The 17,564-nt window shown below is 45.4% G+C and overlaps 1 protein-coding gene across 1 annotated transcript in view; it reads right to left on the reverse strand.

Annotated features, from left to right (window-relative positions):
• Window positions 1–17,564, reverse strand: part of RYR3 (ryanodine receptor 3) — a 378,467-nt gene that overhangs the window by 191,318 nt on the left and 169,585 nt on the right. The window contains exons 25-31 of the mRNA XM_068538049.1: window positions 16,289–16,436; window positions 15,205–15,410; window positions 14,438–14,612; window positions 5,469–5,677; window positions 3,621–3,796; window positions 2,691–2,727; window positions 631–794 (exon numbers count right to left, since the gene is read on the reverse strand). Coding sequence (XP_068394150.1) covers window positions 631–794; window positions 2,691–2,727; window positions 3,621–3,796; window positions 5,469–5,677; window positions 14,438–14,612; window positions 15,205–15,410; window positions 16,289–16,436 — 1,115 coding nt within the window. The remainder of the gene's footprint in view (window positions 1–630; window positions 795–2,690; window positions 2,728–3,620; window positions 3,797–5,468; window positions 5,678–14,437; window positions 14,613–15,204; window positions 15,411–16,288; window positions 16,437–17,564) is intronic.

The raw sequence follows: 17,564 nt of genomic DNA on the forward strand, positions 1-17,564 counted from the left end.
AATAAGGCATGGTCTGCTGGTTCATTTCTGGGGCATCACTGGCTAAAGATCCTTCCTTGGTGGTAGTACCAGCGGACCCGTGGGAGGGTATGGGTGTGCCTAAAACATATTTTCCTTGAAGATCCCTAATTTCTATTCAGTGGTTATTATTTATAAATTTGCCATGTCTCTTTTATGTTCTTTATGCTTTCAGCCACTACAGACTTTTGGGATGAGAAGTTCTGAGTTGATCAGTTGCTGTGTGATGTGGTACATCTTCTTATTTTCTGCAATTGGCTTCCCTCAAGCACCCAGGGATTTTTCTCTGTCTTGTTCTGATGTTGTAGAAATTGGGGCTTGTCTAGAAATCACGGAGTCTGAGAGGGAGCCCAGGCTTCCCGACTGTCCATCTGTATCTCCCATCCCTGGGTCATGTTTTATACATGTGATGAAATTGCCCTTTATTTTGGCTAATAACACTTCTCCCACCATAGTCCTCCCCCCCACCCCCACCATTTACTTAAGGATTTTAAGCCTGTGCTTCATTTTCCCTTTATAATAGAGGCTGATGTTTCCTTCTTTGGGGTGTGAGGGGGAAGGGAAAAAGACTGCTGAGGGAGGGCCAACCTTGCCCCTCAGGAGTCCTCTTACCTTTCGTGGACCCGGCCTCTTTCGTCCCCCAGAGTAACAGTCACGGTACAGTTTTTATTCAAGTCAAACTTTTCACTGTACAAATGATAGTCGGGAGTCACCCATCCGACCCAGACGCAGGAGGGGTCCTGTCCAGCAAAGATGCGAATTGCGTAGTAGCACTGCTGGGGAGAGACCACAGGGGGGCGTGAGTGACCACCCCCCCCCCCCCCCCCCCGCCACCCCGGCCCCTGTTGTGGGGAGCGGGCTCAAGAGGCAGAAATTATGCAGCCGCCCCCCTTGATTCCCTTTTCTTAAAAAGCACACACTGTGCTGGGGGTGTACTGCACTACACTCTGGACTGGGGGAAGAGTTGATGAGAGAATCTGGCTTCCTTATTTTTTCCCTTTTCTGTTGTGCTTTAGCCTAAAAAAATCGGGCATCTAATATACCACCCTCTGCCCAGAAGATGCTGCTGCCGAGACCAGGGGCAGCCACTCAGAATGGTCAGCACAGAACCCTAACCCTCTTCTGGGTACCAGGGCTGCTAGGGAGAGCCAGGCACATCTTTGCCCTCAGAGAGAAGAGCGATGAAATTGCCCTGGGGGCCGGGGGGTTAGAGAACTCAGGCTACACTTTCCAATTCTGCAGGAAGTCTTAAGTTTTTTTAAGTCTTGAAAAAGATGCTACAAAAGAAAAAGCCCACAATGTGGCCAAACGTGCTTTGTGTGGTCATCAGACTCAATGACAGGCAGGGCTGAAAAATTACAGCCATTCTTGGTGGGCATTGTAACAACTTGTGAATTGTATCACTGTGTTATCATAACTACTAAAGCATTGAGGTAAGTGACTGCTTCATCATTTTCTTTATGAAACTGAGCACATTTATTCTTTTTTTCTATTTTGCTTCTATTTTATTTTTTTTTTTTAAATTTTTACTGGAGTACAGTTGCTTTACAATATTGTGTTAGTTTTTACCGTACAGCAAAGTGAATCAGCAATACATATACATATACCCCCTCTTTTTTGGATTTCCTTCCCATTTAGGTCACCACAGAGCACTGAGTTCCCTGAGTAGAGTTCCCTGAGCTATACAGTAGGTTCTCATTAGTTACCTATTTTATACGTAGTATCAGTAGTGCAAATGAAGTCCTTTTATGTGCAGTCTGTCCTACTTTTTGATTGGAAAAGGGTCAGCCAGACACACCTGTGCTGGCATCTTGGCACTGGCAGCTATGAATCATGTGACCTTGGACAAGTCATTTGTCCTCTCTGTGCCTCAGAGCGCATGATATTGTTCATCTCCTGGGGCTGCAGTGGAACTTAAGAGGGAAGGTGATACAATGTGCTCCGTGTAGTGCCGTGCACATAGTAAGTGTGTGACATGCCGCTGCAAGAATCATACTCTCGATAGTTAACCTACAAACTTGGGGTTGCAGGATAACGTTATAGAAGGGGTGACATGCATTTCTCCCAAAGGAATTTGTGTGTGTGTGTGTGTGTGTGTGTGTGTGTGTGTGTGTTGGTCAGGTGCTAAAGAAGGATGAGAGAAAGAAAGAAATTCAGAAGCATTGCTTTCTGACCACTGTCTAGCCTGAAGAAAAAGAACCAAAGGCAGCCTCCATCTTCTGGGCTAGCTCCCTGCTCCTTTTTCTCATTTGACTGCTTTCAACATTATTCCTGGCACTGCTCAGAGAGACGGGAGAATTGATTCATAGCAGTTTACATAAAAGAGCAAACAAAAGGATTACATTAAGAGTCCCCCCCTTTCTCCCCCAACTGATGTTCATTTCAATCAGAAAGGCAGTGCTGAGTCCCTGGTGGCAAATAGGCACCAATCACACAATGATGCCCAATTAGATGCTCCAGGTAGAGTTCTGTTTTGCACTGAATAACTGTTTTTCTTTCCCCCACTTGAGAAATGCCATAGATATGTTCTGGAAGCATCAAGAAGGATATTAAAAGACAGAGTAATTGGCAATTAAAGAGGATCTCTAGACAGACCTTTGCTGTAGGGGGCATATTACCAGGCACAGCAAAGAATCAAATAATTAAAACCATAATTGAGCACATTTACTTACTGTTGTTGTATGAGAGAGTATTTCTTGCATCTGTTTCCTGGGGGGAAGAAATCCATGTTTTAGTTCTTCAGGTCTATAGAGAAGCCCACAAGTCAGACAGGCAACTGATCTACCTTTAATGATGAAGGCAAGTTTAAGAAGCTGGCTCTTCCCTATACATGAGTGAGACTGACTGGTCTTGGGACTTGTTCATTTGCAACCTGACACCACCAGGCAGGGCTGTGACTTCCAACTCTTGTCTCTCAGCCCAGGTGTAAGTTAGAGCTAGGGGGAGGTTGGGAGACGCTAATAATGTAGGCAGGGATACCTTGGAATACATTATCCTGTTCTCTTAAGAAGCTTTGCTTGTTTAAATCTTGGTAGACAGTAAAACTCTAGAGGAAACCCGGACCAGATACACATCAACAATAAAAAATAGACATTAAAGGGAAGAAAGATAGCAAGGAATATATTCCTTATCAGGAAGGAGGAAGTCACATTACTCATGAGTCACACAGCTGCTGGGTTGGACACTGGCCACAGTTATGCAAAGAAGGCGGTATTTGCCTACAGAAGCTTCTAATTTCACACAAAGGCAACAACAATTGCACTCTCTCATGCACTTACATTCTTTTTACTCCAAAAACATACGAATTATAGGTTGCAAGGAGGCTAGGGACTCAGACGGCTTGGGAAGAACAGAAACTTGTTCACTGGATGTGACCCAGTTAAGCTTGATTGGTCCCCTGATTATACACTGCACACACACACATGTGCACGGGCATGCACTCGTGTGCACACCCATCCTCATTTCTTCCTGACTGAAAGCAGAGGGAACCCTCCTCACAGGGCTCTAGTTGTGCCGAGGTAGAGTGAGCAGGAGACAGACAGAAAGCCGACTTTGCAACAGACACGCTGAGCACCTCTGAGAGCTGGAGGCTCCTCCCTCACCTTTTCTGGAAAGCGTCACTGTCCAGACACGGGCTGTGACTGAAGGAGGAGTGGCACTCGACCGGCACGCTCAGGCGGCAGTAGATCATGCTGGCACTGCTGTTCTGTGTGCCGAACGTCTTGTGGATCACCTTGAGGCACGGAGGGCTGTCCACGGTGCCATCGATCCTCACGACCTGGAAATGCCATGGTCCTCACCTGACACAGCCTGACTCTGACCCACCCCTCCTCCCCTCACTGACTACTTACGTCAAGGCTTTATGCGAACTACTAAGGTTGTCATGAGTGATAACGAACCATTACACTCATGTTGTCATGAGTGATAACGAACCATTACACTCATCCTTACGTGGACCGTGCCCTATAAAATATCACAGATCTGCCTCTGGCTGGGGAAGTGAGGGATCTAAATTAGGGATCTAAAAATGCTCACTGGGTTTTCTGCAAGGTCAAGGATGCCAGGCAGGGGGGTAATGCAGTGTTGTATTCGCTGATGCTGACCTTTTAGGAAGGTGACAAGTGGCTAAAGGAGAAAATCTTTCCAGAGGTTTCCCCTGTCAGTGGGCATGAGAACATCTAAGGGAGAAGGCACCAGAAAGCCCAAAGCTCAAGAAGAGACATCAGAGTTTCCTTGGGGGGGGCACTGTCTCCCACCCAGTGCCTTTCCCACCTTTACCACAGTTACAGCCTGAGCGCAGAAGCTCCTGGAGACTCCTCTACATACTGAGGAAATTCCCAGCTCCAGGGCACAAGCACTGCAGGGGGTGCACTGGAGGAAAGATCAAAACTGGATTTTTGAAGTGTGTGTGTGTGTGTGGCGGGGGGGAGGTGGGGTGGGAGGGAGGAGCAGAGAAAGTAAACAGACTCACAATAATAATTTTGTTACAATCTGAGCACTTCTCCCTGCGTTCTAGAGAATAGTTCCTATCCTGCGGTCCATGAGTACACTTACATATTTTTGTGTGGTTTGTATATTTTTCTAAGTGGAGGTTCTCCAGATTCTATCAGTTTGCCAAAGGGGTTCACGACCTCCAAAAAGTTTATGACCCAGCTTTCTAAAGTAATGGCCGGGTAGGAATCAGAGAAATTAAAGTCTCTACTATTTAAGAGTGTGGGGAAAAGCGGAGGATGAAGAATGGATACTTGCTGAATTCAAAGTGGGCAGTGAGTGAAGGGGACTTAACAGTCTGGGGGAATCAAGCCACTGAACCTAACGCTTCAGTGGAGCTGACTTGTCTGACATCCCATCGGCCCCCATCCCACCCCTACGCCATGAAAAAACCATGGTGGGGCTGGGTGATACAGAGGCAAGCAGATGTAGAACCAGAATCCGAATCAGGCTGCTTACAGTCTTTGGCTTCTCTGCCTCTCTGCTCCCCCGACAAGGTGGGAGTATCGTAATCACCTACTACACCTCCACTTAAAAACCTGGAGACGGTTCTGCAGGAATTAAACAAAGCCTAAAAGACATCGAGTTATGAGCAGAGGAGAACCACGTTTGGAACACATCATCCTGAGCGCAGGTACTGAACTTTTTAAGGAAAACAACATTTAAGGTCTCTGGATACTGTATTGCTATAATACTGGTATAGGCATGTCTGGAGAAAACATTGTGTCCCAGAGGTTTGGGGATGGATCTGCAAGGTGCTTACCACTTGTAAGATGCCACTCAGCTGCCCCAACTAAGGTACCTGCAACGACAGCTCTGAGGGCCAGCGAGGAGGTGACCGGGGTAGAGGCAGCCAGGGCGTGGACTTAGGCAAGCACCACCTGGTGACAGGAGCACCAGCGGGAGTTCAGGGCCTTGGTCCCCCGTCCTGCCAGGGTCCCCGCAACGTGCAGCATTACCTCTATCTGTGGATGATCCTTGGGCACATTGACAAATGTTGGGAGGCGCTTGCTGAACCACATGGCCACGTCGCGGTTCATGTTGACAGCAAAAGGCTCAAAGCCCTCTTGGAGGCCGCACATGGTATAAAACTTGAAGGTGCTGGCGTCCATCCCGAGATTCATGCGGCCGATCTGAGACAGGCCCAGAGAGCATATGGGCACAAAGCCTGCAGAATGGTGAGAGAGCCCGGTCAGCCCTCAGGACTGTCCTGGGAAGCTGGGAGGAAGCGGAACCTTTGCTTCCTTAACAGCTTTGAGTCTCAGCAGGAAAGACAGAAAGACGGGACAGCGTCCTTTTCTTTCTTCCTGGCACATAAACTCAACAACAGGAGGTCACATGGAGTTTACGGCTGCCCTTGGTATATGGGAGAGAAAAGTGAGTCCGGTTCAAAATGATTTGTTGAAAAAAACAATCATCTAGGTAAGATTCTTCTTAAGACATAAATAAATATCAGCTGGAAAAGTAAAACCAATAAGAGAAAAAGTGAAATTCTTTATCTATGCCTTAACTAAAATTGATTTTAGGCCCTGGGTAATTTTATTTTATTTTATTTATCTCTGGAGATGTTTTTGTTTTTTTTTTTGAGGTACAGTTGATTTACAATATATTAGTTTCAGGTGTACAACATAGTGATTCAATACTTTAGTAGATTGTACTCCATTTAAAGTTATTACAAAACAATGGCTATATTTCCCTGTGCTGTACAATAATATATCCTCGTTGCTTATCTCTTTGATACACAGTAGTTTGTGTCTCTTAATCCCATACCCCTAACTTGCCCCTCCCCACTTCCTTCTCCCTATTGGTTATCACTAGTTTGTTCTCAATATCTATGAGTCTGTTTCTGTTTTGTTATATACCTTCAATTGTTTTATTTTTTAGATTTCACATATAAGTGATAACATAGAGTATTTGTCTTTCTCTGTCTGACTTATTCCACTAAGCATAATACTCTCTGGATCCACCCATGGTGTTGCAAATGGCAGATTTTCATTCTTTTTTATGGCTAAATAATATTCCATTGTATGTACGTGTGTGTGTGTGTGTGTGCGTGTGTGTGTATAGACACATACCACATCATCTTTATCCATCCATCTGTTGATGGGCACTTAGCTTGCTTCCATATCTTAGGCCCTGGGTAATTTTAAATACTGCCCCCAAACAAAACAATGCCTAAAGAATGACTTGGTGTAAACCGCCCAACTTTTCTAGGTCTCAGTATCTTCCCCAGTGAAATGAGAGGTCTAATGGTTCATGTCATTTTGAGAGTACGCTCCTAAGAAGTTTTGGATGCTAACACAATCACTCCGCTTGTTTACAAAATACAGTTTACAAACCCCACCCTCCCAGCCTTCTGCTGTAGTCCCCTCCTAAGCAGGAAAGCGAGATTTTCAAGCAGGAGACATAGAAATCTCTGTTCACTCTTACAGTGACTGCCTCTCCAAGCTCTCTTCTGTATCCTCATCATATTATAACACTGCCACGCGGAACAGACCCAAGGCAGAAGTTCAGATTATTTCGTGTTCTTGTTTGTAGGCTATTTAAGAATCATAATTGTGGACCAACAAATCAGCAGAACTGGGAAAGCACTCATTATCCCAGATCTGGGAAGATGGGCGGTAGGCAGCCGTAGGGCAGCTGAGGCTGCCAGGAGAGCTCAGAAAAGGAGGAAGGGCTCGGAGGCTGGTGGCTGAAGCAGGGCCTGGAGTCCCTACGAGGAAAACCGTGTCACTCCTAGGATGGCGGTGCTCATTTAAGGGGACATTTAAAGGTCTATTTTGGGAGAATTTATGTTCAACAGTAAGTCGCTCATAGAGACCAAGGCCAAAATGCACTCCTCCTAAAACCAGTGCTTATATACTATTATCTAAGCCACAAAGTTTCTATGTAAATAAGTCTCATAAGTGAAAGATAAATCCCTCCCAAGCTGAGCTGGTTGCTTTCACAAACTATGAACTCATTTAGGACACTATTTAATACTATTTCTGAGTAAGAGAGCTCCAGTGAAGTCCTAGCAATGACGGTGACGTCTGTACAAAGAGCCTCCTCCCAGGACCACCGGGGGCTGGTGGTCCCACCACTCGGTAAGGCAGACGGTCTGGTCCATCAGACAAGCACAGATTCATGCACCGTCCTGAGCATTGCTATGTTTCTGGCGTGGCACTCGAGACTGGGATAGATGAAACTATCCCCTTCTAGAGACAGAGATTTTTATAAATGAGGAATCTTTGGAGATCTGATTCCAGTATGGAATAAGAACTGATTGTTGGCAAAACTTTTGGGTCCCTACTGGGCCAGCGGGCTCTGTTCTATGCTATGAGAAGACGTGAGGGAAGGAAAAGAAACCATCCTGATCACCAGGAGCTTACAGAAGTGGGGACGACAAATGGAACGCACAAGAGTGAATGTTGTGTGGTAAGACATCCCCACCTGCAAGACAGTACTTTGGTTTTCAACCTGGAAAAGTACCACTATAGTAGTTTTATCTTGGAGACATGATTTTGAAGCGTTCCATCCATCCATGATGTGAGCAGAGATAGGACATCTCAAGAAAGTCTCTCTTGGATGTGAAGAAAAGGCAACCCTCCTACACTGCTGGTGGGAATGTAAGTTGGTGCAGCCACTATGGAGAACAGTATGGAGGTTCCTCAAAAAACTAAAAATAGAGCTCCATATGATCCAGCAATTCCATGCCTGGGCATATATCCAGACAAAACTATACTTCAAAAGGATACATGCACCCCAATGTTCAAAGCAGCACTATTCACAATAGCCAACACATGGAAGCAACCTAAATGTCCATCGACAGATGAATGGATAAGACAGATGTGGTACATATATACAATGGAATATTACTCAGCCATAAAAAAGAATGAAATAATGCCATTTGCAGCAAAACAGATGGACCTAGAGATTATCATAGGGAGTGAAGTCAGACAGAGAAAGACAAATAGCATATGATATTACTTATATGTGGAATCTAAAATATGACATAAATGAACTTATTTAGGAAACAGAAACAGACTCACAGACAGAGAGAACAGACTTGTTGTTGCCAAGGGGTAGGGGTGGGGGAGGGATATTTGGGTGTTTGGGATTAGCAGATGCAAACCATTATATATAGAATGGATAAACATTGAGGGAACTATATTTGATATCCTGTGATAAAGCATAATGGAAAAGAATATGAAAAAGAATGTATATATCGCTTTGCTGTACAGCAGAAATTAACACAACATTGTAAATCAACTATACTTCAATAAAATCAATAAAAAAAAAAAGAAAGTCTCTCTTCCCCTTTCTTCTCCAATAACTTGAATGATGGGATAAGTAAGCAGCAGATTCAAAAACAATGGGGACTTGTGACTAACCCAGGTCATATCAATGACTTCCTAGTTACAGACCCCCTGACGATGCAAGATGCACGCAGAAAGGAAGAAAGGTCATATCTGCGTGAGGCCTTTTTTCTAAGGAGCTTGGGCTCCTCATTGTTCCTAAGCCATCAGCAGAGGGGACAGTACTTTGCTGAAGATAAATCTGAAGGTTTGAGGAGCTAACAGACTTGACCAAGGTTGTAAGAAGGGCAAGTGACAAAATGGGAAAAGATCCCACACCCTCTGACTCACAGACCAGCTGACAGTCAGTGTGCAAGAGAGGGGGTGAAGGTAACAGGGGGTGTGAATGCCCCAGATTTAAACAGCAGTTATGCCCTAGGGCAGAGGGCTGTACGCATTACAGAGCAGAGCGCTGTCGCTCTGAGGCAGAAGCCATCTCTATGGGGGAGAGCTGAACACTGCCTGAAAACAGACTCTGAAACAAAAGTCGGGGATGTCAAAGCAACAGGAGGGAGTGTCAGGGAGCTCCTCGGGACTAAGTGGGCACAGCGGGGACAGCTCTGTACAACAGCAGACAAGAAGCTAAATCCCAGGCTTGAGCCAGAAAAGAGAAACTCCAGAAAGGACCGAGAGCAAAGCTACATCCTCATAAGGCACCAGCACTTTCTCCTGGGGAAGAATACTTGAAAACTGGATACATTTAATCAGCTCCCTCCACCTGGTGGAGAGACTCCGCTCCACTTCTACAACTTCTTAACTTGAGGAGTTACAACTTCACGTAACTTGATAACTCTGCTTGATAGACAGATAAGGGGGAACAATGATGATAAACCCTACCAGCTAATATCTATCAAGTACTTTCTAGGTGTCAGGCCCTGGGCTCAGCGCTCTACAGATTTAGCTCATTATTGTGCCCATTTTACAGATGAGGAAACCGAGGCCTAGCAAGTTGATAACTTGCTCAAGTTCTGTCTCTTGGTAAGTATGTGGAGCCAGCATGTGAACGAGGCTGCCCGAGAGCAGTCCAGAGCAAGCAATGGGGACTGAGGCCCAGATGACTGCTTTCTAATTCTTATCTCCAGTGACTGGCTTTGTGATGAACTCTTCCTTCACTTTTCAGATGATTTTCCTAAGTGTCGTGTAGTTGATTAGTTTGCCTCTAGATCAGGCAGCTGGAGACCTACAACCACAAAGCACTCCAGGCCCCTTGGAGGAGAAGGGCTGCTTTCTTCAAGTGGCCACACGGCTCCCTGGAGTTGATCTGGATAAACAGATCCACTTGGTAAGGCCACCTGGCATTACTGTGAACAATGTCGTGCACACACAAGGATTTGCACTTTGCACACAACTCAATTAATCCCTAGCTTCAAATGAGACTGGAGAAGTAAGAAAACGGAAAAATAAAGGGGGAAAGCAATACTCCATCCCTACCTGCAGCCTAGTAGAAGTAATTATGCTGACATCATTGAAGAGGTTTGAGGAGAAAATTTGCAAACGGCCTTACCTGGAACCTAGATGTGCATAGAATTACTGTTCTAGGAAAGGTATGTCAAGAACACACGCATTTAAATCCTCCAGAGGACCCCAGGTTCTGATAAACTTTGAATCACAAGGCCTCATACGGCTTTGTGACTAGGAGGAGAGTCAGCCAGGAGGTCATCTTTTTATAATTCAGGAGCTTGGAAAGAAACCAATTATCTACACAGTCCCAACCATGGATCCATTTTTTAGGCCATGTCAAGCTGAAGAAAGACTTGAGAGCAAATCACTCCCAGCAATGGAAAGACTCAGATCTTGGGGAGAGGTGGTTAAATGACTGCCCAGACCATTCCTGGGCTGTTTCTGAGAGTCTCAATCCAGCAGCTCATGTTTTACCCATTAATTTTAATTTTCTAAGACTCACAAAGATGGTGTTCGGGGACAGCACTGAGATGGTCACAAGCCTTGTAGAAAACACAGGAAACAAGAGGCCACGTTCCCCTGCCATAGCACCCATCCGGGGAGAGAATGACAGGGGAAGCTTGGGTACCAGTGTGTCTGTGCACAGATGGCGGCGACATTGCCCGCAAGGAAGTTTCATCTGCTGCCTACGTTAGAGCTGCCAGCAGAGCTGCGGGATGTGTTAAACCCTGACAGGCCAGTGGCAGGAAGAGCCTGGGAGGCTGCCCCTGCAGACGCTGAAGCTGTAACGAGGCAGGAGGTGCCCCAGGGGAGTGCCTGGTACAGGCAGAACAGGAGACCAGCTCTGAAGCCTCTTCCAGACAGCATGTTCTGAGGTCTGGCACCATGTGCAGAACTATCTCTTCCTTTCCTTTAAATGGGATAAAAGAGAACACTAATAGCAAAGGTTTCACCGTGGAAGCTTCTGAGCTTCCAGATGCCTTTTGGTGATAACACTGTGAGCTGTGATGGTCCAGGCCAGGGAACAATGATTAGGAAAATTCTAATGAGGCCCATAAGAGTAGATCATCTATGATACAGGAGAGGATGAAGATGACAACTTATAAATAACCCAGAGGGAAAAAAGACCAGCCACGAATTGTAGTGCCTGCCCCCATTCCTTCCCCCAAAGGACTAAAAACTTCACACAGCGCAACTCCCTCTGGGGTAAATGGCCTGCATCAAGGCTGGGGTGCTGGTGACCAGAACACAAACATACAGGGGATTTTGCTTGATATGGGGCTATAATGCACAAAATGTTTTATTTTCAACAGATGCTTTTCCTAACAGCTCAAGGCAAGAATTGCGGCCTCTTTCCACTTTATGCAGAGAATAGAGAGATGCTGCTATATGGTGATTCTAGGCCTCCGGGTTATTGTCATCAAAGAAAAGCATGCAGACTCCCTTTCAACTGCCCTTCCTCTGACTCCTGAGCCATCACAGAACTGAAAGAGCCTCCCAATTATCTTGTCTCTGTGTGATTAAAGTGCGATACAATACTACAGTACAGTGTGTTAACACAGTACAGTACAATTCTATTATAAAACAGAGTGCTAATAATAGACTCAGTTATTCTGAAGGTTAAATCATGTCTCTGTACACAAAAGGTCTATGAGTGAGGCATCTCTTTCATTACAGCACAGATGATCTCTAAAAACGGAGTTCTAAAACATCCCTCTTCTTTATAGTATTCTTCTGCACAAACCCTAGGACAGCTCCCCATGTCACAGAGAGTGGAGTCCAAGGATGCTGGGCCCAGATTAGACAATAAATAAAGTTTTTTGAATAAAAAGACCAAGCCTTGATGTTTGAGGCTATAATCTGCACCTTCTTGTTCTTTCCACCTTCATCTTCTGTAAATTCCATACACAAATCTTCCAAAATATATCATCACTCTTTCCTGCAGTTTCCCGATTCCACACTATTACACGACTCACATCCCCTTTAGAAGAAGACCCTTCTCCTCAGAGGTAGACAGCTCATATTTTTTATTTAACCTTCAGTTCCAATCCCATTCTTATAGAATTTTCATCCTGCATTGGTCATTTGCCATTTTTAACCCACCGCTTCGCATTGGTAGTTACCTTTCCATATTTTCATCTTATTTATTTTTCCAACTAGAAAATGAACTCCTTGATTTTGCTACCATTTACATTTGTGTATACTTTAGACCACTGCTTTTCATACTTTAAAGTGCCTGGGAACCACCGGAGTGACTTGTCTGAATGCAGTTTCTGAATCAGTAGGACAGGCATGGGGTCTGAGGCTCTGCATTTATAACAACTGGACCACACTTTGAGCAGCAAGGCTTTAGACTTTACAGAATTCTTAGAACTCTGCACACAGACAAGATTCTTGTCTCCTCCTTATGTTGAGCCAAAGTCTCATAGACAAGTGACCTCCCCGAATCCACACTCAGGGGAGTCATAACAAGGTCTCTGGTCTTTGGACTCTTCCTACTCCAGGGAGCTACTTTCCTTGGGGATGAATCTGAATCTTCTAATTCTTCGTTTTCCTCCAGCCTCATGAAGAGAGCACTGCCTGTGATGGGTACTTGGTAAATATCTGTTTCCAAAGAACAGTGTCAGAGGATGCTCTTCTCCACTGCCCTCATGCCCCCTGACATGATTTCCCCCTCTTTGCCTCTGAACCAGTGCATAAACCATTCTTTCTGCTGGTAACATCTCTCCCAGTTGTTTCCAGAAACATATTTTTCAAAACTTTGATTTTAAACCTTTTAAGAAGGCATTAAAATATGACCCCATCTGGCTTCAGTCATCCTGTCTTTCTAGGAAAATACGCTGACTTGCAACTTTTCTATTACCCCAAATATGTGGCTCTTAGAAAAATCTTTAAAGCTCTTTTAAGGTACAGTTGGATATGCATGTTGCAGATAATAGATGTCTGCAAAAGGTGTGAAAGTGATTTGTAAAGCTAAAACACATTGTAAATACAGAATATTTTATATGTATTAAAAATACATACTCATGTATTTCTGCTGCTCTTGCCTGTGCGGTTTTATCTTTTTTCACTTTCAGGGTGGGGAGGGAGGACTGTTTCTTTTTGTAAAGTCTCAGAAATTTAAAGCTACCAGGAACCCTGATCATTTACAGAAGGGGGAAATGAGGTAAAAAGACATTAAATAAAGTCAACCCGAGATGTCACAGGTGGGAAGGGCAGAGGCAGGACAGGAACCCAGGCCTCCTGACCCAGAGCAGCCTCTTTTCCTCTCGACCTCCCTGCCTCCTTCTCATCTGTACTGAAGCAGCAGAGAGTGGCAAAGCACCAAGCACAGGGGTGTGATCACAGTGGGTATTAAGTCACTGCCATAGAATTTTACAACTGAGAAGGATGTTGGCACTTATGCAGTCTATCATCCTGTTTTCTGGTACAGAGGAAGGAGGCAAAGCCCAGAGAAGTCAAGCCAAACCTGTCTGGGAGCCACGCAGTTTGTTAGGAGCGAGTCAGCTAACCCACAGTCCAGGGCTCCTTCTCCTGGTGCCAACAGCCTTGGTACCTAACGTAGCTCTGCAGATGGGAAGTAAGAAGCGCCCGTCGCTCCTCTGTGTAGCTGGAAGCGCTGCCCTGACTGCAGTCTATTCACGGCCATTAACAAGTGCAACTGTGCTTGGGTTTCATAGCATGCTTGACTTTCAAAATAAATTCTATTTCATTCAAGGGAACAGCTAAGTCAGACTTCTGTGTTTCAGTGGTTCTCATCAAAGCATCAAGTTCAATTACACAGACATTCAGACTGACAATTCAATTCAGAATATGAGGATAATTCTTTAACTCACCAACTTTTCTCTCCTGCCAGGGATGTTAGTCCACATGCAATTAGCATTTCCTTTGTGATACCGGGAAACGTGAGGTACCTTAACATGCCACGGCACAGGGCAGGGGATTAGAGGAGAGCCCCTTGGTCAGTCTCTTGGCAAGTTCAGACTTACGTTTACACTGCACACATCAACTATCACTATTATTTGTCTTGATCCTTCAAAAATGATAGTATAAGATCTCATCTTCCCCACCAGGGTTTCAAATCTGCAAAGGTCAGTGTGTCCTAAGTGAGGAGGTAGAAGATCTCACCCTGCTCCCTGGATTTCCCTTCATCTCGTGGAGGTGGAAGAGGGGAAAGCTGGTGGATTTACCATCGTCAATCTCGTAGTCAGCGAAGGCAAGCTCAGAGCCTTTGTTGGTGATCAGCAACTCCCCATTCAGCGTGAAGATCATTGAAGCATCATCCAGGTTAATCATACATCCAACCACATCTCCTGGCTGCCAGGTCCGTCCAAAATACCCACTGCCTTGATGCCAACGCTGGCCCTAGAAAACAAGAGCGAGGGCTTAGAGAAATGGAGGTCCTAGCCTAGAGGGCCCTGTACTACTAGAGAAATGACCCCGTGAATAATTTCTCCTAATGGGCAGTGGTACCTTGTTTCTACAAGGCACTTCCCTTTCTACCAAGGACAACTCACAGGGAGAAGTGGTCCATCTACAGATGAATGAAACCAAGATATACAAGGCTCATCAGAAAAGGTGGCCTGAGTCTCCCAATACCTAGCCAGCTATGAAAACAAGCCAAACTGCCTCTAAGACAAAGTGGTAAGATTTTCCCTCATACTGGCTGCACAGTGTTCTGTGAGCCTCCCCTGCAGAGGGGAACATGGGCTCAGAGGCAAGGCAGATACGGAGGTGACTACGGAAGGGACAGGAGTGTGCAGCCTTCCCCTTCTCCCGAGGAAAGAGCGAAGGGACAAACACTAAGTGATGATCGTTCTATGGTCTCCATCAGCCAGTGTGGTGGCTCCTCCCTTTTGAAGCCAGAGATCCAGATACTCAGCACTTTTCACTTCTGGGGAAATATGTGAAGCAGAAAAACCCGGACTGAGGACATGCGGACACCAGCCAGACTCACCCTGCTGCCTTCAAACACAAAGGCCTGGTCATCGGCCCCCAGCTCAACGTCAGGCCGACAGCCTGGCCTGGCCCAGCCGACACGCATGTCTCCTCCGGTCACCACCTCAAACTCAAAATACCACTTTCCAGATCTCACTGCGTAAGAGCGCTCTACCCGGAAAAAGCGGATCTTGTCTATGCTGACTTTCTCCACAGCTGGGTCAGCTATCGAGAAGAAAAGGGAGTAGAGGGTGCAGGAGGGAGAGAGAGAACATAGGTTTAATATTTAGGGAGCATTCCTCAAAACACTTTCAACAACAAAGGCTGATGACAGATCTCCTACTAGCCAATACAGCATTCTGTTCATAATATAATCATCACTATCATCATCATATCATAATAGCAATACAAGCTACCATTCAGTGAGTGATTGCTTTGCAGTAGAAACTAAATCTCAGTTTTTCCTCACAATAATCCTATGAAATCAGTATTATTGTCTTCCTCTTACCAATGAAGAAATTGAGGCTCAGAGAGTTTCACCTCTTCAAGGTCTTACAGCCCATAAACCAAGGAGAGCAAAGATTTGAACCCAGGTCTGTCTTCCTCCAAATCCATCCCCTTAACCATGTTTTACTGCCCCACTAGCCTATGGTATCCCCTGGGGTACGAGATGGCAGTGACATGTTAAATAATCATAAGCTGGTGATTTTAATCAGTGCTAGAATTCAATTTAGAGATGGCATTACCTGGCCCCAAAGTAAGCTGATAGTCACATGTTTGGAAAACAAGAGAAATAAAGGCAACTTGGTTTTGTGACCAAATATCCTGAAAAGCTCAGCAGTGCTGGAGGATAACTTATTCCCTGTGGGATTATGTCACAGACGTGCTCGTTACAGAAACATCTGTCAATGGGACACTGCTTTATTATCAACATGGTCCCTCCTCCCTCCCCCCCACTTCTAAAATACACCATTGAGTTTAGCACTCTTTAGCACCACCAGCATTTCTAATAGTGCAAGTTAGACCTGTTGAAAGCTAGCATTCCGCCAGAAGAAGACCTGTTTAGTAAGCTGGGGCCAGAGTGAACAATCTCCACTGATTACCTAGTTCTTGGTCTGACGGCTCAATGTTATAGCCATAACCAACAAAAGTCCGAACAGCTTCACGAAGGCTGTCCCTGTTTGACTTCTTGGTACGCTCATCCAATAATGCATATGGCACCAGACGGGGATTTCTTTTGTTCTTTAAATCCTATGTGAAGCCAGAGAAAAGAGATGCTGAGAAAATGCATTATCATCTTTACAAAGAGCTTGTCCCACTCACATACTCCCAGCGACAGTCCTGGCTTCCTCGGGTGAGTCTGCTAGCTCTTCTCCCAGTGCCTTGATATTTACCAATGTACATATTTGCCGCTTCAAGATTAAATGAGTATAAATGGAAAATTTGTACTAACATTCAAAACTAGCAGTAAAAAAACCCATTTCAATAATGCCAGCCTGTGAATAAAATGAAGTGTCATGAAATTGGTTAGAAACCTCCATTCCCAAGGCAAGGCAGATGGGGGTTTGTGTAACTATTCCCTTATGAAAGATCATGCCATGATTCAAACAGTTATGGCCTCCTCACAACAGATTCTTTTTTTTTTTTTTTTAATTTATTTATTTATTTTTGGCTGCATTGGGTCTTCGTTGCTGCGCGCAGGCTTTCTCTAGTTGCGGTGAGCGGGGGCTACTCTTCGTTGCGGTGCGCGGGCTTCTCATTGCGGTGGCTTCTCTTGTTGTGGAGCACGGGCTCTAGGCATGCAGGCTTCAGTAGTTGTGGCACGTGGGCTCAGTAGTTGTGGCTCGCAGGCTCTAGAGCACAGGCTTGGTAGTTGTGGCACACGGGCTTAGTTGTTCCGCGGCACGTGGGATCTTCCCGGACCAGGGCTCGAACCTGTTTCCCCTGCATTGGCAGGCGGATTCTTAACTACTGAGCCACCAGGGAAGTCCCAACAGTTCTTAATAGACATCTCTGCTCACAGAGAAACATCTGAAAAGGTGGCAGAGCCACAGTGGGGCCATTTCATGGTAGTAGGCACATATTTGTATTACAGTCCTCCTCGGTTCCTTAATGGGGACTAAGAAGACAATAATGACAACAGCAGTGACAAGTCATCATAACCTCACATGCTGTTTTGAACCCCCAACTCCCTTCCCTGCCACAGTTTCCATAGTTGTGGTCTTCTTGGTTCCAGACGCGTGCAGGTTTGGAGGCTCAGGAATGAATGAACACGTGTGCACACAGCTATCCTTGAACTTCCCTGATACTGAGCCCGGTACTTACTGAGATGAAGGGGGCATTTCAGAGTGAGAGGTGTACCAGATGATTTGGGCCGAA

This window comes from Eschrichtius robustus, chromosome 1 (genome assembly GCF_028021215.1).
Source record: "Eschrichtius robustus isolate mEscRob2 chromosome 1, mEscRob2.pri, whole genome shotgun sequence".
NCBI classification, from domain to species: Eukaryota; Metazoa; Chordata; class Mammalia; order Artiodactyla; family Eschrichtiidae; genus Eschrichtius; species Eschrichtius robustus.